The 25306-nt window shown below is 62.7% G+C and overlaps 4 protein-coding genes and 3 non-coding genes across 12 annotated transcripts; 5 read left to right on the forward strand and 2 right to left on the reverse strand.

The window, feature by feature from the left end:
* Positions 1-2805: 2805 nt before the first annotated feature.
* MAPRE3 (microtubule associated protein RP/EB family member 3) lies at positions 2806-7251 on the forward strand. 2 transcript variants are annotated; one of them, XM_042818771.1, is made up of 7 exons: positions 2806-2867; positions 5332-5459; positions 5541-5686; positions 5771-5927; positions 6408-6559; positions 6635-6787; positions 6878-7251. In XM_042818771.1, exons 2-7 carry the CDS (start codon positions 5339-5341, stop codon positions 6944-6946), a joined length of 798 nt encoding a protein of 265 aa, XP_042674705.1. In that variant the 5' UTR covers positions 2806-2867; positions 5332-5338; the 3' UTR covers positions 6947-7251. The 2 variants fall into 2 exon arrangements, with proteins under 2 accessions (XP_042674705.1, XP_042674694.1); XM_042818760.1 differs by having other exon boundaries at positions 5771-5972; positions 6878-7249.
* A 597-nt stretch (positions 7252-7848) lies between these two features.
* LOC122166599 lies at positions 7849-8012 on the forward strand. The gene has a single exon (XR_006170838.1). It is a non-coding gene; the product is annotated as a U1 spliceosomal RNA (small nuclear RNA).
* Positions 8013-8654: 642 nt separating this feature from the next.
* LOC122166664 lies at positions 8655-8818 on the reverse strand. The gene has a single exon (XR_006170858.1). It is a non-coding gene; the product is annotated as a U1 spliceosomal RNA (small nuclear RNA).
* A 457-nt stretch (positions 8819-9275) lies between these two features.
* On the forward strand, positions 9276-14947 carry TMEM214 (transmembrane protein 214). 4 transcript variants are annotated; one of them, XM_042817006.1, is made up of 16 exons: positions 9276-9596; positions 10290-10440; positions 10785-10919; positions 11266-11348; positions 11507-11612; positions 11943-12024; positions 12140-12241; positions 12691-12832; positions 12913-13004; positions 13139-13187; positions 13262-13375; positions 13473-13590; positions 13697-13793; positions 14051-14219; positions 14316-14467; positions 14621-14947. In XM_042817006.1, exons 1-16 carry the CDS (start codon positions 9276-9278, stop codon positions 14745-14747), a joined length of 2040 nt encoding a protein of 679 aa, XP_042672940.1. In that variant the 3' UTR covers positions 14748-14947. The 4 variants fall into 4 exon arrangements, with proteins under 4 accessions (XP_042672940.1, XP_042672950.1, XP_042672966.1 ...); XM_042817016.1 differs by having other exon boundaries at positions 13271-13375; XM_042817032.1 differs by lacking the exons at positions 14316-14467; positions 14621-14947 and having other exon boundaries at positions 13872-14140.
* A 233-nt stretch (positions 14948-15180) lies between these two features.
* TRNAA-AGC lies at positions 15181-15253 on the forward strand. Its single transcript has one exon. It is a non-coding gene; the product is annotated as a tRNA-Ala (tRNA).
* A 290-nt stretch (positions 15254-15543) lies between these two features.
* On the forward strand, positions 15544-23979 carry AGBL5 (AGBL carboxypeptidase 5). Of its 2 annotated transcripts, none has more exons than XM_042827506.1 (13): positions 15544-15734; positions 15813-15984; positions 16072-16238; positions 16604-16781; positions 16899-17077; positions 17179-17653; positions 17903-18072; positions 20092-20227; positions 20298-20485; positions 20566-20735; positions 22933-23051; positions 23186-23232; positions 23340-23979. In XM_042827506.1, the coding sequence occupies exons 1-13, from the start codon at positions 15544-15546 to the stop codon at positions 23977-23979; spliced, it is 2832 nt and encodes a 943-aa protein (XP_042683440.1). The 2 variants fall into 2 exon arrangements, with proteins under 2 accessions (XP_042683440.1, XP_042683442.1); XM_042827508.1 differs by having other exon boundaries at positions 15813-16238; positions 23340-23652; positions 23739-23861.
* A 5-nt stretch (positions 23980-23984) lies between these two features.
* Positions 23985-24958, reverse strand: OST4 (oligosaccharyltransferase complex subunit 4, non-catalytic). Its single transcript, XM_042827519.1, has 3 exons — positions 24882-24958; positions 24630-24771; positions 23985-24113 (listed from the first exon to the last, which is right to left on the reverse strand). Exon 2 carries the CDS (start codon positions 24768-24770, stop codon positions 24657-24659), a length of 114 nt encoding a protein of 37 aa, XP_042683453.1. The 5' UTR covers position 24771; positions 24882-24958; the 3' UTR covers positions 23985-24113; positions 24630-24656.
* Between the last annotated feature and the right edge of the window lie 348 nt (positions 24959-25306).

Below are 25306 nucleotides of genomic sequence, written 5' to 3' on the forward strand. Positions count from 1 at the left end.
CCAACCTTCCCCCCCACACACACACACACACCATGGTGCTATGGGGCCGCCCCTGCCCCCGTCCCCCCCCGGGGTAGTGTGAGATGTGAAATGTGGCTTCGTGCACTTTGTCCCCGTAGATGTCCCCGTAGGCGAGGGGGGGCCGCTCCCGTCGCTCATTAAAACTGTTCTCACCGCAGCGCTGTCTGATGGGAGGGGGGACGGAGGGGCGGCACCGACGCAGCACTGCAATGCCACCGTCGGCATGTGGGGGCGGAGGGCATGGGGACACGAATGGGGATATGGCATGGAGATACAGGGATGTGGGGACATGGAGATAAGGGGGCGAAAATAAGGACATGGGGACATGGGAGTGTGGGGACATGGGGACACAAATGGGGACATGGCATGGGGACACAGGGAGGTGGGACATGAGGACGCAGAAATGAGGACATGGGGACATGGAGATGGGGACATGGGGACACAAATGGGGACATAGCATGGGGATACAAAGAAGTGGGGATATGGGGATTGAGAAATCAGACATGGGGACACAGGGAGGTGGGAACATGGGGACACAAATGGGGATATGGAGACACAGGGACATGGAGACAGAGATGGGGACATGGGAGTATGGGGACATGGGACACAAATGGGGACATGGCATGGGGACACAGGGAGGAGGGGACATGGGGACTCAGAAATGAGGACATGGAGACATGGAGATGGGGACACAGATGTGGAGACACAAAGGCACAAGGATGTGGGGATGTAGGGACACAGAGCTGGGGGACATGGGGACACAAATGGGAACGTGACATGGGGACAATGGAGACAGGGATGAGGACATGGGGAGGTGGGGACACAGGGAAGTGGGGACATGGGGTCGTAGAAATGGAGACATAGGGACACGAGGACATGGAGATGGGGACATGGGACTCGTCCCAGAAAGGGTCACGTCGCTCCCAGAAAGTGAGCAAGGAGGACCCGGGGAATACAGGCCGGTGAGTCTCACCTCTGTGCCTGGGAAGATCATGGAACAGATCCTCCTGGATGACATGCTTGATCACATGAGGAATGGACATGTGATCTGAGACAGCCAGCACGGCTTCACCAGAGGAAGGTGATGCTTGAGCAATCTGGTGGCCTTCTATGATGGAGTGATGGCATTGGTGGACAAGGGAAAGGCGACCGATGTCATTTACCTCCATTTGAGCAAGGCCTTTGACATGGTCCCCCTCCACATCCTTATCTCCAAATTGGAGGGATGTGGATTTGATGGGTGGACCACTCGATGGATAAGAAACTGGTTGAAAGGCCGCAGACAGAGGGTGGTCATCAATGGCTCCATGTCCAGGTGGAGGCTGGTAACGAGCGGCGTCCCCCAGGGGTCTGTGTTGGGACCGGTGCTCTTTGACACCTTCATCAATGAACACAGAATCAAGAGCACCCTCAGCAAGTTTGCTGACGACACCAAGCTGAGCGGTGCGGTTGGAAGGATGGGATGCCATGCAGAGGGAGCTCAAGAAGCTGGAAAGGTGGACCAGGGTGAACCTGGTGAGGTTCAACACGGCAAAGTGCAAGGTTTTGCACTTGGGCAGAGGAATCCCAGGCATCCCCACAGACTGGAAGGAGCGGTCCTTGAGAGCAGCCCTGCAGAGAAGGACCTGGGGGTCCTGATGGATGAAAAACTCAACATGAGCCAGCAGTGCGCTCTTGCAGCTCAGAAAGCAAATGGAATCCTGGGCTCCATCAGAAGAGGGGTGGCCAACAGGGACAGGGAGGTGATTGTCCCCATCTACTCTGCTCTTGTGAGGCCCCATCTGGAGTACTGCGTCCAGGTCTGGAACCCCCAGTACAAGAAAGACAGGGAGCTGCTGGAGAGGGTCCAGAGGAGCCACAAAGATGATTGGGGGACTGGAGCACCTCCCCTACAAAGACAGGCTGAGGGAGCTGGGCTTGTTCAGCCTGGAGAAAAGAAGGCTGCAGTGACCTCATTGTAGTCTTTCAGTACCTAAAGGGAGCCTACAAACATGAGGAGAATCGACTCTTTGAAAGGGGAGATAACAGCAGGACAAGGGGAAATGGTTTGAAGTTGAGGGAGGGAAGCTTTAGGTTGGATGTCAGGGGAAGTTCTTTACAGAGAGAGTGGTGAGGTGCTGGAACAGCTGCCCAGAGAGGCTGTGGATGCCCCGTCCATCCCTGAAGGTGTTCAAGGCCAGGTTGGATGGGGCCCTGGGCAGCCTGGGCTGCTATGAAATGGGGAGGTTGGTGGCCCTGCATGTGGCAGGGGGTTGGAGATTCATCATCCTTGAGGTCTTTTCCAACCCTGGCCATTCTGTGATTCTGTGAGATGGGGACATGGAGATGTGGGGACACGGGGAAGTGGGGACACGGGGATATGGGAGTGTAGAGACACAGGGACATGGGGACATGAAAACACGGGGATATGGGGACGTGAGGACAAAGGGACACGAAGATGGGGACACGGTATTGTGGGGACGCACACATGTGGGACCCCCACAAGAACATGGGGATACGAGGGCACAGAGAGATGGGGATAAAAGAACACGGGGGTGCGGGGAGCCGGGCCTTGAGGACAGGGACGAGGGGACGCGGGGAGGTACCCGCACCGCCCCCCGGCGGATCCTCGGAGGCTCCCACAGTCCTCCACCACCGCCGGCCGCCAGGGGGCGCCATGCCGGAAGCGGCGACGGAGGTAAGTGGGCGGTCCCTCCGCCCGTTGCCGTGACGACGCGGGGCGCGGTCAGCGTGGCTCCACCCCGCAGCGGGGAAAGCGACGGCAGCGCATGCGCAGTGCCCGCCCGGTGCCGGCCCGGACCCCAGAGCGCTGCGGGCGGCGGAGAGCGGCGGGGGCTGCCCGAGCGGTGAGCGGGGAGCGGGAGGGGAGGGGGAGCGGGGCGGGGAGAGGGGGAGATGGCGCGGCGACGGGGAGCGAGGGGGGGGCCGGCACGGCTTCGTCCGGGGATGACAGGGAGGGGACGGGGGGTCCGAACGGCCCTCCGGGATGGAGCGGCCCTGCGGGGGGGGAGTGAGGGGGGGGGGCGGCCGTTGTGGAGCTGCCGGGCGGCGGCGTTGGGGCTCCGGTACGGCGGTGGCACAGGGCTGGCATAGCGGTGGCACGGCGCGTCCCGCATCCCTGCCATCCCTGCCATCCCTGCCATCCCTGCCATCCCTGCCATCCCTGCCATCCCTGCCATCCCTGCCATCCCTGCCATCCCGCATCCATCCCACACCTTCCCTGCATCCATCCCGCACCCCCCCCGCACGCACCTTCCCACCAATCCCGCCCCGCACCCCCGCCTCCCGTTCCCGTCCCGCCGCTCTCCCCGACGTTTTTTTTTGCGCTGTGCCACAATTGAAATGCAGAGCTAAGCTGCCGGCCTGCCCGCCCCGTGGCGCGGCTGCGCTGCCGCAGGGCCGCGGGGATGGGGGGGGAGCGGAGCCGCGGAACGGGACGTGAGCTGTGCTCTGCTCTGCTCTGCTCTGCTCCGGGAGTCCCCAATTCTGAGATCCTTCTGCTGCCCCCCCCGAGTTCCTGCGGTCCCCGGTCCTGGGCTCTGCCACCTTCTGGGGTCTCGCTGAGTGAGGGATCCCTCCTGCCGGGATCTTGAGGCGTCGGCTGTCCTCCCCCCTCTCCCAGCTCCTGAGGTCCCCGATTCTGGGGTCTCCGATCCTGACGTCTTTATGCTCCTGGGATCCCTCTAGTCCTGGGGGTCCCCTCCTGACTGTGGGGTTCTCCTGACTCCTGGGTTTCCCTCTGTTCCTGGAGTCCCCCCCGGCTCCTGAAGTCCGTGCTGCTGCGGTCCCCCTGATCGTGGCATCCCTCCTCCTGGGGTCTTCTATCCTCCAATGCTGAGGACCTCCCAATCCCGGGGGTTCCCCCTACTCTTGGGGTCTCTCCTCCCAGGATCCCCGCTCCTCCCCCAGCCGCAGGGTTTCCCCTTTCCCCCCATTTTGGCGTGGGCTCAGCGCCGTACCGCCAGCCTCCAAATCCCGTCGCCCGGAGGATGCCGGTTGACAGATACCGCGGCACGGCGGCGGTTCCCACCCCGGGCTGGCACGCGTGGCACCACGTCTGGCACGGGGTTGACCTGGATTCGCCGCCGCGGTTGCGAGCGAAAGTCCTTGTCTCACTACAGCGAGGAGACGCCGAGCTCCCCCCGATGCTGTTTGAGCCCCACGTCGGGCATCCCGGGGCCGCGGTGCCCACAGGGCTGTCCCCATCTCGCACCGTGTGCCAGCGGCACGGCGGCACCGCAGTGCGTGGCTCAGCGCCGCGCATGACTCAGCTCCGCTCCCCCCGCGCCAGCAGCTCCGGGCCGGGGGGACCCAGAAGGTTGGCTGCACCCCGGCTGATGGGGAGGAGACGGCTCTGCTCCCCCTCCCCTCTCCTCCCCCCTCCTATCCAGAGCGTGGCTCGCAGCTGGCTCCTAAGCCGTGATCTCTGATGTGCGCCGCAGAGTGAAAGCGGATTAATGCCTATTGATGGGGGCTTGGGGGCTGCGGGGGGAGGAACGGACCCCCGCGACACCCCCAGTGCAGTAGGGTCGCTTCCCAACGCCTTTGGCCACAACCGGTGGGTTGATTGCTGTGTGCCCAATCCCCAGCATTGGGTGTGGGGTGAAAGTGCAGCACCGTGGCCCTTCCCCCCCACCCCGAGTGCTGTGCCCTGGGGCTGGGGGCTGCGCCCTGCCCCACATCCCCTCGCCATCTGGGCACGGGATCTCTTGGCAGATGTTGCCCCTGTAAGCCCTGCTCCAGTGTACCCTGGGCAGATTAGGATGCAATCGAGGGCTGGGCCGGGCCGGGGGGGCTGTAATCTGCTTATGGGGTTGGTGGCACACCCACAGCCCCCCAGCACCATGTCTGTGGTTGGGGCATCGTGATGGTACCCGGCTGCATAATGCATCTTCTGCCCCACAGCCGTGCCCCGTGGGTGGGACATCCCAATGGGGAGGGTCACATCCTGCTCCCCCTCCCCCACAGCCACGCCTCCCCCCCCAGAGGGGCTCCCAGTGGCACGGGGCTGCATCCTGCCCCACAGCCATGGCCCCCAGAGGGGAGGGTCTCAGTGGCACTGGGCTGCATCCTGTCGCATAGCTGCGCCCACAGAAGACAGAGGTCCCAATGGCACCAGCTCAGTACTCAGCAGGGAGAGTAACATCCTGCCCCAGAGAGAGGGATCTCCATGGGAAGGACCGCATCTTGCCCCACAGCCGTTCCTGATGCACACAGCGGGGTTCCTGATGGGAAAGGCTGCTTCCTGCCCCACAGCCGTGCCCTACGGAAGGCTGGGGGGATCCCACATGACAACCCATCTCTCTGCAGCTGGGGCATGGCCGTCAATGTGTACTCCACCTCGGTGACCAGCGAGAACCTGAGCCGCCATGACATGCTGGCCTGGGTCAACGACTCCCTGCAGCTCAACTACACCAAGATCGAGCAGCTCTGCTCAGGTGGGGATGTGCCACCACCCTGTGGTGTCCCCCTGGGGGTGTCACAGCCACCTGACATGTTTCCCTCCTGTCCCCCCCCAGGGGCTGCCTACTGCCAGTTCATGGACATGCTGTTTCCCGGCTGCGTGCACCTGCGGAAGGTGAAGTTCCAGGCCAAACTGGAGCACGAGTACATCCACAACTTCAAAGTGTTGCAGGCCGCCTTCAAGAAGATGGGAGTGGATAAGGTGGGTCCTGGGGTGGGGTGGGGGGGGGGCACACCAGGGGGTCCTAGGTGGGGAGGGCAGCCCCCAGCCCGTATGTCCCCACAGATCATCGCAGTGGAGAGGCTGGTGAAGGGAAAGTTCCAGGACAACTTTGAGTTCATCCAATGGTTCAAGAAGTTCTTCGATGCCAACTACGACGGGAAGGAATACAACCCACTGCTGGCACGGCAGGGCCAGGACGTGGCGCCTGCCCCTAACCCAGGTGATCACAGCTTCAACAAACCCAAGAAACTCATTGGCACTGCAGGTAATGCCCTGGACCCCCGCCTCCTGCGCCCCACATTGCTCTCACTGCGCTCAGTGTGCACCCCTGGCGTGCCCCCACCCTGCCCTGCCTGCGCTCTGCTGCCTGCAGCCATCGGGAACAGGCAGGGGACACCGCAGTAGGATGGGGACAGTGCCACAACCCAGGGCTGTGCTGTAACCCAGGGGCGGTGCCACAACTTAGGGACAGTGCCACGACCTGGGAACGGTGCCTTGACCCCGTGGATAAGTGCCTGCTGGCTGCCTGCATGGCAAAGCCCCCCCCTCGGTCACAAGCACCACCTGCACAGGGGCTGCGAGGGGCATGGGGAGGGCTCTGCCTGGGGAAACTGAGGCACGGGGGCAGCTCAGCCCCTCAGCCTGCTGCCACCGGGTGGGGGTTCCCCGGTATTAACGCTGCTCTCCGGCCCCCCCCAAGTCCCACAGAGGACCTCCCCCACGGGCCCCAAGAACACGCAGCACCCGGCACGCCTGGGCAACGTCCCCACTGGCATCCTGCGGAAAAACTCACCTGCCACCCGCAACGGGGGCCCCGATGCTGACGCACAGATCTTGGAGCTCAACCAGCAGGTACACTGGGGACACGGGGAGCACAGAATGAGGGGAGCCCCCCCAGTCAGTGCTAACGTCCCCATCCGCCTGCAGCTGATGGATCTGAAGCTGACGGTGGACGGCTTGGAGAAGGAGCGGGATTTCTACTTCAGCAAACTGCGGGACATCGAACTCATCTGCCAGGAGCACGAGAACGAGAACAGCCCCATCATCAGCGGCATCGTCAGCGTGCTCTACGCCACCGAGGTGCGTGCCCTGCGTGCCCTGCTCCGCAGCCCCGGGGCCGGGCTCTCTGTTCATCGAGTCCCGGTGCTGACGGTGCCGTGTCCCCCGCAGGAGGGCTTTGCCCCGCCGGAGGACGACGAGCTGGAGGAGCAGCAAACGGAGGAGCAGGACGAGTACTGACCCGCCGCGCCCCACCCCACGTCCGACCCCTCCATAGACATTGAGGCCCGAGTCCCCGCACCCCACCGCCATCGCAGCTCCGTGGGACGATGCCGATGTCCACAATAAACCAAACACCGCACAGCGGAGCGGGGCCGTGCGTCTGCCGGGGGGGACGCGCCCCAGCCCCACCCTCGCCCCTTTCACCCCATATTTATTTCAGTTCCTCTCCGCCCCCACTGTGCCATGGCTTTGGGACGGGGTGGGGGGCAGCCCCGGTGCCTCCACCCTGAGTCGGGGGGTCCGCGCCGGGCCCGCAGCCCTGAAAGGAGGAGGAGGAGGAGGAGGAGGAGGAGGAGAAGGAAGGCCCGGCCCGGTGGGGGCAGCGCGGGTCCGGGCGCTGTGAGGGGGTGGGGGGGGTACCGAGAGCGGCCCGGCCCGGCCTTCCCCCTCGCTGCATCGCTTTCAGCGCCGTCACCGCGGTTGCACAGCGCGCATCTGTGTTCGGTTTTATTTAAAATAAACTTCGCGTGGTACAACGCCGTGCGCCCGCATAACGCCGCGTTACCAGCCTCCCGCAGCACCGCCTACTGCGGGAGACAGGGCGGAAGTGGGGCACGGCGGAAGTAGCCGAAGCGGAAGAGGGGCAAGGCTACGCAGAGCGGAGACTGTGCGCGGGGAATGGTCGTTAGTGGGTGGGAATATGTAAATGAACACGCGCGCGGCATGACGGGAGCGAACCAAACCAGGTAACCGGACGCGAGTGAAGCCGCGTAGAATCTGCGTGGGCCGCGGCGCGGAGCTTGAAAAGGGGCGCGGAGTTGGGCGGGGTGCCGGGTGGGGAGAGTGGCTGGGGAAGGCGGTCGCCGTGCGATGCGGGCTGGTGGCGGGGCGTGGGGAGCGGGGCGTTGGAGGAGCAAAGCATACTTACCTGGCAGGGGAGACACCATGATCAGGCAGGTGGTTTTCCCAGGGCGAGGCTCATCCCCTGCACTCCGGGTGTGCTGACCCCTGCGATTTCCCCAAATGCGGGAAACTCGACTGCATAATTTGTGGTAGTGGGGGACTGCGTTCGCGCTCTCCCCTGGTCTTTCTGGTTTAACAGCAGAACTCGCCTGTTTCGCAGCGCTCTGTCGCTCCTCTTCGCTGTCTGCTCCGCTCCTTCCCGCCGCTCTCCGTGTCGCGATGCTCCGTTCCGGAGCGGGGCTGCTGCCAGAAACGCGTTTGTTTCATCCATCGCTGAAGCCTGACTACTGGAGCTGGAGACGAGCAGCTGTCCTCTCCAATTCCAGCTGTTCTCGTCTCTCCCGTTGCCCTGCCTGGAGTCTGCTGAGACAAACTGACTAGAGAAAAGCCTCTTGGTTTCTGTCAAGACGCGTTCAAGATGTTGTGTTTTCACCCACCCACCTGCGGAACACCGTGGCTCTTTCTCTGCAATCAGATTTCTGGATCTCGGGACGGCGTACGGTTAAAAGCACGAGGTGGGAGCATCGGGCCGCAGCTCCGCACCGCGAGGCACTTCGGACCCCGGCAGCACTCGGAACCGTTCAGAGCGCAGAGCGGGGCTGCTAGGGGCGGAGCGTGAAGCGCAAACGGGCGTGGCTATGCAAATAGCGCAGTGCCCGAGGCATGCCGGATATCACCGCGCTAGCTGATAACAGCGGTAACTCGACCCGCGGATCTGCTCCGCAGGCATCGGTAGCTATTATCTGTCCTTTAACCACAAAGCCAGGGGAGAGCGCGAACGCAGTCCCCCACTACCACAAATTATGCAGTCGAGTTTCCCGCATTTGGGGAAATCGCAGGGGTCAGCACACCCGGAGTGCAGGGGATGAGCCTCGCCCTGGGAAAACCACCTGCCTGATCATGGTGTCTCCCCTGCCAGGTAAGTATGCTTTGCTCCTCCAACGCCCCGCTCCCCACGCCCCGCCACCAGCCCGTACCGCACGGCGCCCCGATTCTCGAACACCCTCCTCCCCGTGCTGAGGCGGCACTTCGCTCCCTGCTCCAAGATTCCCCCACGGAGGCGCACGTGGCGCCCACGGGGATCCACGCGCGTTGCGTTTCCCGGTTTGGTGCGCTCCCGTCATGCAGCGCGCGAACTGATTTGCATGACCCCTCGCCCTACAGCCCGCGCTCCCGTTCCTTTAGCGCCCCCTTTTCACGTTTATCCCTTCAAGGGGGGCGGGGCTCGCCGTCGGACCACGTGACTCGGCAGAGGGGCTGGGGCAGACGTGGCAAGCGGCGCGCCGGGCACGTGTCGTGGGGCTCAGCCAATCGGCGGGCGCGGTGTGCGCTCGCGCACTGCCGTCCCTTCCCGGCGCCGTGCGCTCCGCTTCCTCCGGCGGCGATGGCGGCGGTGAGCCCGGCCTCGGCGGGCAGCGGCCGCTGGGAGGTGGTTCGCAGGGGGCGGCGCCCCGCGGGACGGCCCCGGGATCCCCCCACGGTCTCCGCAGCGCCCATCGCCACCACCGAGACCCTTTTCGAGCTCGGCTTCGAGCGCGCCCCGCGCCGCGCGGGCCGGGAGGCGGCAGCCGAACCGCAGCAGCAGCAGCAGCAGCAGCAGCAGCAGCGGCGGCAGCAGCAGCCGGGAAAGGGATCTCGGAAGGCGGCCGGGGATGGCGGCTCCAGGCCCGGCCGGTTCCGCTCCCTGGAGGAGGCGCTCAAAGCCGTGAGTGGGGCGGGGGGGCGGCTGCGATGCGGGAGGGGCGGCCCGGCCCCACCCCCAGCATAGGGACGGCGCTGCCGTGGTTGTGTCTGATCGCTGCTGGCGCTTTCCTAAAGGCCTGGAATCATTTGGGTTGGAGAAGAGCTCTGAAATCCCCTCGTTTGACTCTAGCCCACACTGCCGTGCCCACTGAGCCTATCCTTCAGTGCCACAGCCCCGTTCTCTGATTGCCTCTATTGGACGGTGACCCCAGTGCTGCCCTGAGTTGGGCTGCACAGCTGCCAGCAGCCATTGAGTGCTGCTGCACCTCCTCAGCTCCTTAAGGCTGAGCTGTGTCATAGAATCACAGAACGGCCTGGGTTGCAAAGGCCCACAGTGCTCATCCAGTTCCAACCCGCTGCTGTGTGCAGGTCACCAACCAGCAGCCCAGGCTGCCCAGAGCCACATCCAGCCTGGCCCTGAATACCTGCAGGGATGGGGCATCCACAGCCTCCTTGGGCAACCTGTTCCAGTGCCTCACCCACTCCGAGGTCAGGCTTGTCATGCAGGCGATAGGCGATAGGCACGCTGCTTGTATTCCTCAGTGACCTTCCTTAGCTTAAAGAAAACACATTTGGAGCACAGAATGCAGCACATGGGGCGAGAAAGGGGCTGCATCCCTGGCCCCACGCATCTCAGAGCCACCTCTCATCACAGTTCAACGTGGCTGACCTGCAGAAGGAGCTGGACAAGAGCCAGAGCATGTTCCCAGAGAACCCCTCTGTCTGGGTGAAGGACCTGGCCGGCTGCCTCAACTACAAGCTGCAGGCTCCCAAGAGTGACCCAGCACTCAGCCAGCACACCCACGGTCAGTGCCTGTAATGGGAGGAGGTCACTGTGGCTCTGTGTGCTGCATGGCTCCTCTGTGGTGCTGTGTGTTGCAGGAATATAATATAGAGTTTAACTGATGCTGTGATATTTATCTTGCTGGGTATAGAATCATAGAATCACAAGGTTGGAAACGATCTGCAGGATCTTCTAGTCCAACCGTCCTCCCGCTACCGTTGCTACCACAAGCCTCTAAACCATATCTCGTAGCTCCTCAACCACATCTTTTAGCTCTTCAAGTCTTCCTTTTATACGTCACTCAGTGGCATAGCCTGCACAGCCTTTGCTCACTGAGTTCCTCTTCACCTGTTGTATTGCCCACAGATTATCCGTACTGTCTCGTGAGTAAAGAGCTGAAGAATGCCATCAGATCCCTGCTGGGAAAATCTTCTGGTGTGCTGGAGCTCTTCTTTGATCACTTAATTTATACCATGCTGCAGGAACTGGACAAGACCCCCGGTGAGCACACTTTCTGCAGAGCAGCCCGGTGCTGGTGGGGGTTCTGATGTGGGAATGATTTTGCTGCTTGTTGCCTGTGCTGAGAACAACACTTTGTGTGGGGTGAGGAAGGAAGCTTGTGGGCTCAGGCACAGTGGGTGCAAGATGGGAGCCCCGCAGTGTTGTTATGGAGAACTTGGTGCAGACGCTTTCTGGGGGTGCTTTGGGTCAGTGTCACCACAGTCACCATCCCAGTGCCTGGTGGGATTCACCTGGTGCCTGGAGCAGCTGCAACATTCCTAGGAGCGCCGTGAGGCTGTGGATTATTACCAGGAAGAAGCTTAACCTCATCCCTTTGCTGTTCCAGGGGAGTCTTTACACGGGTACAGGATCTGCATCCAGGCCGTGCTGCTGGAACGGCCTAAAATTGCCACCGCCAACCTGGGCAAGGTGAGCTGGGCGCACGCTGTCCACCTGAGATCCCAGGCAGTTCAGCTCTGCCCGCTTCCATGAGTCCCTGTGGCCTTGTCCCCAGGTGTCACAGCATGGTGCTGGGGTGGGACAGATGGACAGTAGGCCTGCTGAGCCACCCCTCTTTGCTTCCCCAGTACCTGGAGCTGCTGCGCTCACACCAAAACCGGCCGGCCAAGTGCCTGACCATCCTGTGGGCTCTGGGGCAAGCTGGCTTCACTGACCTGGCTGAGGGCTTGAGAGGTGAGAGCTCATGTGCCCTGATGGGATCCTGTCTGCCTGGAGTGGCTGCCGTGAACTGTTCATCCATTGTGTGCTGTGTCTGTGTCTGTGTCTTGGCCGTATACGTCAAACATGAGCTGCCACAGCCATCAGGGAGGGAGCGTGTTTATAGATGTGTAAACACACAGAGCTATTCAGTGTCAGCACTGTAAACATTGGGAAGTGCTTTATTATTTTCCTGCTGCTGGAGCTCAGCCAGCAGAGCCCATTGCTGACGGTGGAGCATGCCTGGCTCTCATGCTGGCTGCAGTCCCGGTGCTGCCAGCACTGGGCTGATGCTTCTCTTCACAGTCTGGCTTGGCGTGATGCTCCCTGTGCTTGGCATCAAGGCACTTTCCCCATATGCTGTCTCCTACCTGGACCGCCTGCTGACGTGAGTTATCCCTCGGGTTTGTGTCTGTTTGGACAAGGGCAGAGCCTGCTGGGCTGCAGTGCCTCTGTGTCTGTGTCTTGCTCACGGAGCGTGTGTATGCTTCTCTGCTTTGCAGGATGCACCCAAATCTGACCAAAGGCTTTGGCATGATTGGACCCAAGGATTTCTTTCCCCTCCTGGACTTCGCCTTCATGCCCAACAATTCGCTGTCACCTAGGTAGGGCTGTGCCACCGGCAGCATGCAGAGCAGTGTGGGGACAGTGTCCCAGTCCCGATGCTTCCCCACACTGTGTGGGACGTGCAGCTCCTGGTGCCCCAGGGGGAGGCACAATGAGATTGAGGGGGCATCATGAGATGGCAGTAGGGAATTTGGGGGGGGTGTGAGAAACCCATTGGCACCAGGGAGGGAGGAGCTGGCAGCCAGCTGTACGTGATGGAGGCAGCTGTCCCCAGCCAACCCTTAGTGTGCCTCTGCAGCATTCAGTGAGCACATCAGGTGCTCCTGGTGCTGGTCAGGGAGCTCAGAGCAGGGCGAGATGTGAACGTTGCACTGTTCTGTCACACTGTGGGCTCAGGAACAGCTCAGACAAGTCACGCTGCAGGGAGCACGTGGGGCAGTGTGGGGATGGGAATGGGACCAGCGGCCACAGGCAGCACCTCTCCCAGCCTGCAGGAGCAGCTGCGGCGGCTGTACCCACGCCTGAAGGTGCTGGCGCTGGGCGCGAGGCCGGAGACAACACTGCATACCTACTTCCCCTCCTTCCTGTCCCGAGCCACACCGAGCTGCCCGCCTGCCATGAAGAAGGAGGTGAGAAGGGGGCTGGGGGTGCCGGGTCTTTGTGCATCCTGTGGGCGGTGTGGCAGCAGCAGGTACGGTTCTCCCTGCAGCTCCTGACCTCTATGAGCCAGTGCCTGAGCTTGGACCCGCTGAGCTTCAGTGTCTGGAGGCAGCTCTACACCAAGCACCTCTCCCAGTCCAGGTGGATGCAGCGGGCAGCGCTCCAGGCTTTTGCTGTGTCTGGCCTGGCTGCTGGGTGTGCTTTGGCACAGTGTTGGGGAGCGCACATGTTGCTGCTGAGTGCCAACCGTGCCCTGCTTTCCTTCTGCCCCCCAGCTTGCTCCTGAATCATCTGCTGGAGTCCTGGGACAGTGGCAACAGGAAGGTAGGAGTGAGCCATGAGGGGCTGGGCACCCGATGCTGAGCTCCCTCCAACCATTGCAGCTCCACTGTCTCCAGGCACACCAGGCCCTGCAGGAGACCGTTCACTCCTTCAAGGTGACCAACGAGGAACTGGTTGCAAAGGGACCTGGCAGCCAGCAGGATGTGGCTGCATGTGACACTGCCTGCAAGGTGAGCCAGGGCCGGTGCCTCTGTGCCAGGCAGAGGCTGCTTGCTCCCTACCAGGGCAGTGGGCATGGTGTGACAGGGCCGTTTTGCTACTTCATAGCTGCTGCTGCAGAAGATGAAGGGCTGGGGCTTCTACTGGTCCCGCCTGCTGCTCATCCTGCTGGTGTTTGCTGCCGGTTTCCTCATACACGACATTCAGACACACGGCTCTCTGCAGGGTATGGCCAGGCAGTGGGAGCCTCCGTGTCTCCCCTGAGTTGCCCCAGAGAGAAACGACACAGGGGCAGAGCTGCGTTGTGCTCAGGTGCCACTTTCTTCTTGCAGCCTCTGCCTCTGCCCACGCGCTCCGTTCCTCCGGCATCCTGCCCGCCTGGCAGCACGCCTGGCACAAAGCGGCCCACTTCTCACTGGAGGGCTACAGGTCAGTGTCCCCGGCGCTCGGCAGCGCCGCAACTGAGAGGTGTGAAGTGGCTAACGCAGCACAAAGTGATTTCTGTAGGGAGCCCTTTTTGCTCGGGAAGCGTTCCCCGGGTGCTCCTGGAAGTGCTTTTCCGCTCAGCTCTTGAGTTCTCCCGTTCCCTTGGCTGCGGCGGCGGTTTCCAGGTACACGTATGCTCCCGTGGCTTTGCCGTCGGTGCCGGCGCGCCCGGCGCGGCCTCAGCCTGCGTTCCCTTGCAGGTGGTTGGAGAGGACGCTGCCACCCTACTGCTCCTGTGCCGCGGCTCTCCTGCAGCAGATGCTGCAGCTGCTCTGGGCGAAGGCGGCCGAGCTGACCCTGCACGTCAGCAAGCAGTGCTTCTCGTTCCTCTCCTGGGCTGGGGAGTGCCTGCTCTGGCTGCTGGAATGGGTGAGGATGGCAGGGGATGAGCGGTGCCCAAGGGTGAGGGTGTGTGGGGTGCTCTGCTCCCAGCCTGAGCCTCTGATCTCTTCTCTCTCCCCGCAGCTCCAGTCCCGGGTCCCCGAAGCTGTTTGGCAGATTGCTGAGTGCATGCGGGAGCTGCTGCTCTTCCTGCTGCGGAGCTGCCTGCTGCCGCTGCTGGAGCACGTGTCTGCTGCGCTGCAGCAGGCATGGAAGCACTGTGTGGACGCCTGCAAGTGAGCACCGCCATTTGGTGCCATACGTGGTGCTGTGCTGCTGCCCCGCTCCTGGACTGGGCACGTTGGGGCTGTGCGGCTCAGTAGGGTGGGGGGATGCTGCCCGTGGCTCAGGTGTTGCCAGGCATGGAACCATTCTCCTCTCTTTGGCAGTGGAGAAGTGTCGTGGGACTGTGTGAGGGAGCACCTGAGCAGCTTTACCTATTCCTCCTGGCTCTACCTGCAGAAAACAACCCTTGCCCTCAAGAACTGGGCCCTGGCCATGATTTCTGGACATTGAGCTGCTCCCAGGGTGGGGGGATGCGGTGCAGCTGCCCCTGCTGCTGCTGCCCCCAGGGATTGCCCCCCTCTTCTCCCTGTGGGGTCACTGTGGGTGTCCTGGCGACGTGCAGTCAGGTGTCACTGGGTGTCCTCAGCTGCGGGTTGAGAGGTGTTGGGTTATTTCCCCCCCCAACTGGGGCAATGAATGAGCTCAGCACCTCTGGTCTCTGTGTGCCTTTGTCCTGCGCGGTGGCTGTAAGAGGGAAGGTGCGGGGGGAAAGAGGGTGGTCGGAGGGGAAGGACGGAGCGAAGGACTGATGGATGGAACCACGGTCACTGTCTCGTTCCTTGTCCTGGCGCTGGTGCAGATAGCAATGAGAGTGGGGGTGGATTTAGGTCCGCCTTGTCAGCGGTAGTATAAAGGCGGTGGCGCAACAGCGGTTTCGCAGCATGGGGGATTAGCTCAAATGGTAGAGCGCTCGCTTAGCATGCGAGAGGTAGCGGGATCGATGCCCGCATCCTCCAGTTTTGCTGGAGCCGCGCGTACATACACGCACTGCGCCTGCGGGCTCCGCCGTGTGTACGCGGCTGTTCGCGTGTGGGTGGGTGCGCGCGTGTGCGCGGCGGGCGGCCGGAGAACGGGGGAGCGGCGGGGAGGTGGCCAGCCGGAGGGGGCGTAGTCAATGGCGGGAGGCCCAGGCTCGCGCGTCGCCGTTGCCGTGGCGCCGTCCAATGGGCGGCCGCGTTGCTGGGGGGGCGGTGTCCAACGGGCGGGCGCGTTGCTGCGGAGCGGCGGTGGCGGCGGCGGGGCGGCCATGGAGGTGCGTTGCGGCGGGCTGCTCTTCAGCTCCCGCTTCGACTCTGGCAACCTGGCGCGGGTGGAGCAGGTGGGGCCGCCCGAGGGCCGCGCCGCGCCCGGCGGCTCCGCGCTGCCAGCCGCCGACTACGAGTTCAACGTGTGGACGCGGCCCGACTGCGCGCACACCGAGTACGAGAACGGCAACAGGTAACGGGCGGGCGGGGCACCGCGCAGCTCCGTGCAGCTCCATGCAGCTCCATGCAGCTCCGCGCCCGCCCTCCGCAGGTCGTGGTTCTACTTCAGCGTGCGCGGCGGCGCGCCCGGGAAGCTGATCAAGCTGCACATCCTCAACATGAACCGGCAGAGCCGGCTGTACGCGCACGGCATGGCGCCCTTCGTGCGCACCGTGCCCGGGCGGCCCCGCTGGGAGCGCGTCCGCGAGCGGCCCTGCTTCCAGGTGCGGGGAAGGGCCGGCTGGGGCGGTCGGGAGCGGCTGTGCATGGCTGTGTGCTGTCTGCTCAGCTCCGCTTTGTGTCTCTCCCAGATGGTGGAGGCCCAGTTTGTGCTGTCCTTTGTGCACCGCTTCCTGGAGCACCGCGGCACCACCACCTACTTTGCCTTCTGCTACCCTTTCTCCTACACGGAGTGCCAGGAGATGCTGGCGCAGCTGGACAGCCGCTTTGAGGAGTGCCGGCACATGGCTCCCAGCAGGTGCAGGGATGGGGCACGGCGCTCCCTGCTCCCGGCTCGCGCTGCCCTGCATGTGCTTGCAGGGAAGGCTGGGGGGCCGAGGGCCGAGCCCTGCGGCTCGGAGCTTCGCTTCTGGGAGGGGCTGGGCTGGAACCGCTTCCCTTGGAAAGGAGAAGGGGTTCTCAGAGGGCTGAGCGCTGTGCCGGGCAGAGCCTCGCTTCCTTTCTGCTTCCTGCCTGCGGGAAGGTTTGCTTGTCTCGGTTTCACCGCTCTGATTCTGATTCCCGTCCCAGCGAGGCTCAGCTGCAAGTTGTGACGGCCGGCCCTGAGAGCCCGGCGGTGAGGATTTGGGCCGACGTCCCCTGAGCTCGCCCCTCTCCCCACAGCCCCCTGGACTCAGTCTATTACCACCGGGAGCTGCTGTGCCACTCCCTGGACAAGCTGCGCGTCGACCTGCTGACCGTCACCTCCTGCCACGGCATGCAGGAGCAGCGTGAGCCGCGGCTCGACAAGCTCTTCCCAGACACGGCCACGCCACGGCCGCGCTGCTTCACGGGCAAGAGGGTGAGCAGCTGCTCGGGGACCCCAGAGCGTGCCTGCCACCCCAAATGGGGGCTCAGCATCGGAGCTACACGGGGCCCGGGTGGGAGCGCTGCCTGTCACACCTCTGCTCGCCCCCAGGTGTTCTTCCTGAGCAGCCGCGTGCACCCTGGTGAGACGCCCTCCAGCTTCGTCTTCAATGGCTTCCTGCACTTCATCCTGCGCGAGGAGGACCCCCGTGCCCAGATGCTGCGTCGCATGTTCGTCTTTAAGCTCATTCCCATGCTGAACCCAGACGGAGTGGTGCGAGGTCACTACCGGTGAGCGGCTCTCTCTCACTCTGGGGTTCATACAGCCCAGCTGTTTGCAGGAGGAACTGTGCTGACGGGCTTGGGGCTCAGCGCAACGTGGCTCTTTGCAGGACTGACTCGCGTGGTGTCAACCTGAACCGACAGTACCTCAACCCCGATGCCGAGCTGCACCCCGCCGTGTACGGGGCCAAAGCAGTGCTGCTGTACCACCACGTGCACAGCCGTGTGCTGCCGGGCAGCCCCGACTGGAGGACCTACGTCTCGCCGCTCAGCACCAGTGTGCTCAGCACCAGATCTTCCAACCATTCCGTCCCAGAGGCAGCGCTGTCGGAGCTGGAGAAAACCAACAACCTCCGCAACGCTTCCAGCACTTGGAGTCAGGGCCTCGACCCTTCTCAGAAACCCCAGGTGGACCTGATCCTCCCTGCACGGCGCTGCGAGGAGGAAGCTGGGCAGCCGCTGCCGCTTCCCGAAGCCATCCTGCCCCAGCACAGCGGGCTGGCTTACTATGTCGACCTGCACGGGCACGCCTCCAAGCGTGGCTGCTTCATGTATGGGAACAGCTTCAGCGATGAGAACGATCAGGTGAGGTTAGGAGCTCTGCCTCGGGGCTGTGGTCTCACTGCTGTGGTCTCACAGCACTGGGACTTGTAGCCGGTCCTAGCCCTGGCGTGGGAAGGATGGGAGCTGCCCCTGCGCCCCATAAAGGATGAGGGCAGTGTGGTGAGCTGTGCCTGCTGCTGGCTGTGGGCAGGGGATGCTTGCCCTGCAGGGATACCGCATCCCTGGGGTGTTGCTGGGACACAGCATCACCTCCTGCCCTCTGCGCCGCAGGTGGAGAACATGCTGTTCCCTAAGCTCATCTCCTTGAACTCACCTCACTTTGACTTCACGGGCTGCAACTTCTCAGAGAAGAATATGTATGCCAAAGACAAGCGGGACGGGCAGTCCAAGGAGGGCAGTGGGCGTGTGGCCATCTACAAAGCGCTGGGGATCATCCACAGGTAGGCAGAGCTCCGCATCGCGCTGCGCTGCACCAACCAGTGTCAGCCAGCAGATGGATCTGGTCTAGGCCCAGGCAAAGAGCTGGGTTTGCTGGAGGCAGATGTGGGAGCTCCGACACAATGCAGGTGCATCCTGCCCGCATCCTCTCTGCTTTTTCTCCTTGCCTCTCTGACCCTCCTGCAGCTCTTCTGACTTTCTACAGCGTGGCTTCGGCTGGGAAGAACCACAGAGGTCACCCAGTTCTTGTCCAAGCACTTGCGGTGCATGTTTGCTGCTTTCCAGACAGAGAGCACTTTCCCAAATGGACATGTTTGCATTTAGCTGTGATTCAAACTCATTGTAGAGGTTCAGTTTTGCAGATCTCACGCACGAGATTGCTGTGGTATGCAAACTGAGGGCATTCTTCTGCTCTGTAGCAGCTGCATGCCTCTGTTTGGCAGCAATGTGATATTTTTGGACTGTTTCTGTTGTGGTTGCTGGGAACAGAGGGAGGGCTGCTGGGAACCACTAGGGAAGGGCAGTAAGAAGTCGGTTGTGCAACACCTCCTTAGCAGATCCCCCAGTCCCCACGTATGATAGCTAATGAACCTTTCTCAGTGCATCACCTGGGGCAGCCCACCAATCCTCTGCACTTGTCCCAGGAAGGCGTTCCCCAGCACCCTTAGAGAGTAGTGACTTCTCCTGGCACAGAAGCAGTGCTCACTGACTGTTCATATCACAATTATTTTTCTCGGTCGCTCCTGAGCATGAATTAATTTCCTGTACCCGAGATACAAAGAGTACTGCCTGTGGCCACGTTAATCATTGATCTGAAAAGCCATTACTTCTACATGCAGCTTGGAAACGCTGAGGGCAGAGAAAGGTCGACTGTTGAAACAAAGAACAATAACATGGCAAATGGAAAAGTTCTTGCAGGCTTCTTGAGAATATAGAGTGAGGCAGAGGATGAAGGAAAGCACTATGAAGATAGGTTCAGGGAACTGGATTTGTTTGGCTTGGAAAAGAGAAAGCTCCAGGGAGACCTCGTGGCCTTCCAATACTTGAAGGGAGCGTATGAACAAGAGGGAGAACGGCTGTTTGTGAGGGTGGATGGTGATAGGACAAGGGGGAATGGTTATAAACTGAGACAGGGGAGGTTTAGGTTGGATATCAGGAGGAATTTTTTCCCCCAGAGGGTGGTGAGGCACTGGAACAGGTTGCCCAAGGAGGCTGTGGATGCCCCATCCCTGCAGGCATTCAAGGCCAGGCTGGATGTGGCTCTGGGCAGCCTGGTCTGCTGGTTGGTGACCTGCACACAGCAGGGGGTTGGAACTGGATGAGCACTGTGGGCCTTTGCAACCCAGGCCAGTCTATGATTGGCTGGGAGCCTCACCATCAAGTCATTTTGTTCCCTGCTATGAGAAGAGCCACGCTCATTCCTCTGTACCTGCTCAAAAAGGAAACATAGCCATGACCTCCTTACAGCAGAGATTGGAGCAGCAGAGAGTGGCACAACAGCACTGGTGTAGAGGGACGTGGTGTAATGGTGGCACATGGGAGGTCAGGCTGACGGTCCTTGATCTTGCAGCTCTTTTCCAACCCTAACAGGTGTAGGATTCTGTCAGGGGAGGCCCCATGTGCTGCCCCTGGGGCGCAGAGGAGGAGGAGGAAGTGCCACAATTGTTTGCTGAAGTCTGGGATTTGTGTTTGCATCGCTGCTCCCTGTGGTGCAACAAGCTCAAAGCTGCATGGAAGGAGAGAATTCCTCTGTGTTGTGTCAGGAGCCCTGTGCCCACCCCCAGCCCTGCTGTTTGCCTGTGGTTTTTCATATCTGCTGTCCTGTTCTTGAGCAGAATAAACCACCTCCTGGAGCCCTCCTGTCCTGGCTGAGGCCCGAGGCCTCCCCTGTATGGATGCTGAAGTCTCTCCCTATCCCAGGGCTGTGCTCGTGCTGTCTGCTTCACTCTCTTCCATAGGCATCCCCAGCTCCTGTGTTGTGGCCATCGTTACTAACGGCCGCGTTCCCTTCTGTCCCACAGCTACACACTGGAGTGCAATTACAACACGGGCCGCTCGGTGAACAGCATCCCTCTGGCCTGCCACGACAACGGGCGCGCCAGCCCCCCGCCGCCACCCTCCTTCCCCTCCAAATACACCGTGGAGCTGTTTGAGCAGGTAAGAGCCGCCGCGGGGCAGTGGGGCAGCACGATGGGGCCACGTCTCACTGCATCCCCTCACCCTGCAGGTCGGTAGGGCGCTGGCCGTGGCTGCACTGGACATGGCAGAGTGCAACCCGTGGCCGCGCATCGTGCTGTCGGAGCACAGCTGCCTCAGCAACCTGCGGGCCTGGATGCTGAAGCACGTGCGTGGCATGCGGGGCAACGGAGCCTGCGTGCAGAAGAGAGAAGGCCGCAGCCCCCCCAGGAGTGCCGGGTGAGGGTCGGGGAGTTGTACTGTGAGGGCAGGGCCGAGCCACCGGCTCACACTGAGGTCCGCTTCTCCTCCCCTGGCAGCGGGCTCCCGACCTCAGCCTCAGAGAGCGCCCTGTCCCGCGTGCGCAGCTTCAGTCACGGCAGCCAGCAGGACTCGCCCCGCGTCAGAGCCTCGCCCAGCTTCCCAGGTGCTGCTGTGGATGCTCCGGGCCCGCAGAAGGGTGACACGCAACCCCCGGCACCGCTCCGAGGTAAGGCGGGCTGGTGGCTGCTCGCACACATGCTGCAGTGCCTGCCGAGTTGCTGTGCTGAGCCGCAGCCCTGACTCGAGGAGCGCTCGGTGACGGCGTGACGCTTCGGTTTGATGTGACAAAAGTGGGTTTGTGTGGAAGAATTGTGTGAGAGCGGCCGCCCCGTCCTCTCGGAAGGGCCCTGGACATGTGGCAAGAGACCCCTGATGGCAGCATCCTACGGGGCTGCAGGGCCAGCACAGCGCCCAGCCCCACATCTGGGCCACGCTCGCTGCCCACTGCCACGGCCCTGCCGTGCCCTGGGCTTGAAGCATCACTGTGTGGAGGGCAGAGCAGTGTGAAAACCTCTTACCCCGCAGCCTCTGCCACCCAGATCGTTCCTGGGGATACACCAAAGTGCCTTTCTGTACCCCAGGCAGTGGCTGCGGGCGCGTGCCAAGCTGCCCGCACACCTGGGAGGCACAGCCACAGCCCTGCCACATGGTGACAAAGCAAGGCGGTGGCCATACCCTTCACTGCAGGGCGCTGCCCAGAGGTGGGCACAGCCGCAGTGCTGCAGGAAGGCTGCAGCAGTATGCAGTACAGCAGAGCTTGGCTGCAGCCCCAGCAGTGGGGCTCAGAGCAGAGGGCTGCGGGTGCTGCTGAGTGTGTGTGGAGCTGTGCTCGGGTCCAGGCTTTGTGCCGCCGTGTTTCTGAGTGTCGGTGTGTCCCTGTGCTTCACGTGTGTTGCACGCATCACTTCCTCCTCCATGGTTGTTGCTTCCTGGTGTTCTGTAGTGGTTCTCCTCTGCCTCGAGAGCACAGCAGGGAGGAAATAAAAGGTTTGTGTTCCCGTGGGCACGTTGTGGCGTCTGTTCCTTCTGCCGTGCGCACGCTGCCCGCCCGCAGCAGCCTGCAGGGCTCCAGAGCCAGCACGACGGTGGGGGGACGCTGGGGGGCCCGGCTGCCCTGCTCTTGGGGCAGGGATGGTGGCATTATGCAGCAGCTCCAGCACGGTGGCAGCAGGGCACCATTCCAGCCATGGTGCGGCTTCGGTGTTTGTGTAGCATCTGTTGGAAGCGTGGCTGTAGGCTGCCCGACCCCTAGGCTGTGCTGTGTCAACCCCTCACTATCCACCCTCCTCTCTGCCATCCCCTTGTGGTACTGAGATGCTGCCGCTCCCTTTTCCTTCCCCATGCAGCTGGAAAACAGAAGCACTCAGATGCAGTGGTGTGGGGCAGCACGGGATGAGGCTGCTGCCCTGGCACATCTCCTTCCTGTGCACACAGCTGCATGCTGCGCGGAAAGGGGCCAGACGCTGCCGCCTGCACAGGACGTTGGGGGTCAGGGCTCAAGCCTGGCTGCACTGCCTGTCCTATGCCACAAGTTACAGGGACATCCTGCGCCACTGGCCCTGACCCCAAGCAGGCTCATCCCCTCCTCAGCTGCCTCCTCAGAGTCAGATGAGCTCCTGCTCTGGTCCAGCTGGACTTGAGGGGACCTCATTTCAGAGCTCTCTGGTGCTGTGCTGAACCCAAGGTTGAGTACTGCTGCTTGCTGCCATTGCCCCTGAGCACCAGCACGTGGGGTTTGGCTGCTGCACACCCAGAACTCCCCTCTAGCTGCAGAGACCCACACAGCTTAGGGCCTACTCTTGCTCAGGCTTCCTGCTTTCTCAGCTTTCTGTGCCATCTTCAGAGTCCCCATGCTGTTTCCTTTTCCCCAGCTCCCAGGGCCAGCCCACCCGTTATCTCAGGAGCTGAGTCCTGCAGACTTCAGCACTGCTGTTGCTGCTCATCCTCTGTCCCCTGCAGGCACTCATTAGCAGCCCTCCTCCGTCATGCCTGCCGACATGCAGCGCAGGCTCGGGGCTTTGTCTGTGGCCACAGTCTGTCCCTGCGGTGCGGGGCCGCGTGGCTGTAGCTCTTTATTCTCACTCCAGCATCCTGTTTCCCATTAGCTGCGCCGTGCTGGTTACCGCCCTCCTGCTGCTGGCGTTCCAGCAGCTGCTAAAGCTTTGGCAGCAGCCAGTCCGGCTCTGCTGCCAAAAAGTCCTCCAGGCACAGGGGCTGATCCTGTGCCAAAGCCATGCCTGTGCCTCGTGCCGGGGGATCCGTGCTTGCCTCACGCTCTTTGCGTGGCGGGGGGGGATCTGGCCTCAGTGCCGTGCAGCACCTCATGTAGCTCTCTGCAATGAGCCGTCTCCTTTGTCCCACAGGGTTCCTGCCAGCAGGTGCCTGTGTGGAGTCAGCGTTGGGTGCCAGCTACAGACTGCGGGAGGCTCCGCACCGTGGTGGCAGCAAGCCGGGGGCTGTGCACAGCACCGTGATGCTTCAGGTATGGCTGTGCAAAGGGGGAGCGGGGGCCTGGCCACTTCTCTGGGGGTCTGAAGGATGTGGGGCTGGAGCATGGCACGGCCACGGTTGCACCGGAAAGGGACGGGCCCTAATGTTCTGCTCTGTTCCCTGCAGGTGTTCCCAAAGAAGCTGAATGCCAGGAGGGCCCTGGAGCAGCCCGGGTAGGTGCTGGCATGGCCATGGCGCTGATCCAGCCCACAGGAACCCCATCCCCATCCCAGACCCGGTGCACCGCTAAGCCCTCACTATCCTGTGCGGTTCCCTGCAGCCCGGGGGGGCTCACCACCCGCCCCAGCAGGATCCCAGTGCGGAGGAAGGCGGCAGCAGCCCTGAGCTTTCCTGTGCTCAGCTCCAGCAGCTCTACAGCCCTCCAAGCCCCGACACACAGCTATGCTGCCCTCTGCACCACGCGGTCTACCCCAGACAGTGCTGTCCCGACTGCCCTGGTACAGGAGGGCAGCAATGCAGCACCAGCCCCAACCCCACTCCCCGTACCTCCAGCACCCTGCCTGGAGACCCCAGTCTCTGGCAGCAGGGCACCCAGCGTGGAGCAGCTGCTGGGCGAGGGTCTGCGCCCCCAGGTACAGCCCAGGGGGTGGCAGGGGAACGTGGCACATGCGGGGGCCTCCATCTCTGGCCTCTCCCCACCCGCTGTCCTGCTTTGCAGTGCCCACCCAGCCTCACCGCCGCCCGCCCCGTGCTGCGCTCCTACCGGCAGCTCTTCTCCTTCTGTGCTGAGGCCTGAGCGTGGCCACAGGCACCGGACCTGCACGTGCCACGGCTGTGTGCCCAACCCAGGAGCCACCGCACGGCGAAGCCGCAGCCGCCAGCAGCGCTGCATTCGGTGCCATGCGCGGGGTTGGGGGCCACCCTGCTCAGCCCCGAGGCCCCGAGGCATTTTTACATAACACGGTTTTGTCTCATGTCGTGTTTCTGTCAAAGCCCGGTCAGAGACGGCACGGTGGTGAGGGGTGTCACGGGGTGAGGGTGGGGGGGGATTCCACAGCCGCCATGGTGCGGTGCTGCTCTGTGCAGTGCAGGCCTGTGGAGAAAGAGCACTGTAAGCAAGGGTGGCACAGGAATAAGGATGGGGATGGGATGGGAATCGGGATGAGGACAAGATGGGAGCATGTGTGATAGGAATAGGGATGGGATGAGGATGGGGACAGGGCTGGGCACCAGGATGGGGATAAAGGGAAGATCAGGATGGGAATGGGGATGAAGATGGTGACAGAACGTAGATGGTGACAAAGAAAAGGTGTGCGATTGGAACGGGGACACAATGGAGACAGGGATGGAGACAGGGTGGAGACAAGGACAAGATGGGGGCATGTGTGACAGGGATGGGGACAGCATGGATGAGAACAAAGATGACAAGGTGAGCAGGGATCAGGATGCGGTGACCACGACGGGAATTGGGATGGGAACAAGGGACGGGACTGGGGACCGGAAGGGAGACAAGGGTGGCGATGAAGATGGAGATAGGGACGGGGACAAGGGCGAGGGGAAGGCCGGGGATCAGGGAGGGGACGGGGACCAGGGCGGGGCGCCGCAGTACCGGTGCCGCTCGGGGCTCGCTCCCGTTTCACTCCTGCCGCTTGGGGTTGTTAACGGCCACGTAGTGGTAGAGCACGACGAGCAGGAAGAGCGACACGCCCAGCATGTTTGCGAAGATGGCGAGCTGCACGTCCGTCACCATCCTGCGGGCAGCGGCATGGATGCGGGATCCCATCCAGGCATCGGGCCCCGACCCCCCATCCGGTACCGGAACCCACAACCCGCCCCAGGGCCTTCCCCTCCCGCCGCTCACGCGATGCCGCTCGGCTCCGCTCCGCCGCCGCTTCCACGTCTCCGCGCGCCCCGCACCACTTCCGGCCGCCACTTCCGGCCGCGGGGCACTTCGGGAGAGCGGGGGGCGGGGCGCGATGGAGCGGCGGTCTCGTGACGTCACTACTCCGCCGTGATGTCACGGCCGCGGGCTCGCAGCCAGCAGCGTCCCACGCGGGCCTCGCCCCGACGGGCGGCGGCAGCCAAATATAGCGCGGGGCTGGGCGGGGCCGGGGGGCGCCTCCAGCCGCGGGGCTCCGCGCCCCGAGCCGTGACGTCACCGCGGGGTCGGGGAGGCGAGGCGTGACGTCACGGTCAGCCGGCGCCCGGGGGCAGTGCGGTGTCACGGCGGGGCCGGGGCCGCCGGTGACGTCATGGCGGGGTCACCGCGGGGACGTGGCACCGCGC

Source organism: Centrocercus urophasianus, unplaced genomic scaffold (genome assembly GCF_019232065.1).
Source record: "Centrocercus urophasianus isolate 14NV4802_14NV808 unplaced genomic scaffold, USGS_Curo_1.0 seq_10, whole genome shotgun sequence".
NCBI classification, from domain to species: Eukaryota; Metazoa; Chordata; class Aves; order Galliformes; family Phasianidae; genus Centrocercus; species Centrocercus urophasianus.

What these genes read in the sequence shown, in the direction of transcription:
- AGBL5 (XM_042827506.1), top strand. Translation starts at nt 15,544, where the DNA reads ATGGAGGTGCGTTGCGGCGGGCTGCTCTTCAGCTCCCGCTTCGACTCT. An exon ending in GCTGCTTCACGGGCAAGAGG is followed by an intron (nt 16,782 to 16,898) that starts GTGAGCAGCTGC and finishes GCTCGCCCCCAG; the next exon opens with GTGTTCTTCCTGAGCAGCCG. An exon ending in AGCCCCCCCAGGAGTGCCGG is followed by an intron (nt 20,486 to 20,565) that starts GTGAGGGTCGGG and finishes CTCCCCTGGCAG; the next exon opens with CGGGCTCCCGACCTCAGCCT.
- MAPRE3 (XM_042818760.1), top strand. Translation starts at nt 5,339, where the DNA reads ATGGCCGTCAATGTGTACTCCACCTCGGTGACCAGCGAGAACCTGAGC. An exon ending in GAAACTCATTGGCACTGCAG is followed by an intron (nt 5,973 to 6,407) that starts GTAATGCCCTGG and finishes GCCCCCCCCAAG; the next exon opens with TCCCACAGAGGACCTCCCCC. An exon ending in TCTTGGAGCTCAACCAGCAG is followed by an intron (nt 6,560 to 6,634) that starts GTACACTGGGGA and finishes ATCCGCCTGCAG; the next exon opens with CTGATGGATCTGAAGCTGAC.
- TMEM214 (XM_042817006.1), top strand. Translation starts at nt 9,276, where the DNA reads ATGGCGGCGGTGAGCCCGGCCTCGGCGGGCAGCGGCCGCTGGGAGGTG. An exon ending in ACTCAGCCAGCACACCCACG is followed by an intron (nt 10,441 to 10,784) that starts GTCAGTGCCTGT and finishes TATTGCCCACAG; the next exon opens with ATTATCCGTACTGTCTCGTG. An exon ending in CCTGGCTGAGGGCTTGAGAG is followed by an intron (nt 11,613 to 11,942) that starts GTGAGAGCTCAT and finishes TTCTCTTCACAG; the next exon opens with TCTGGCTTGGCGTGATGCTC.
- OST4 (XM_042827519.1), bottom strand. Translation starts at nt 24,770, where the DNA reads ATGGTGACGGACGTGCAGCTCGCCATCTTCGCAAACATGCTGGGCGTG.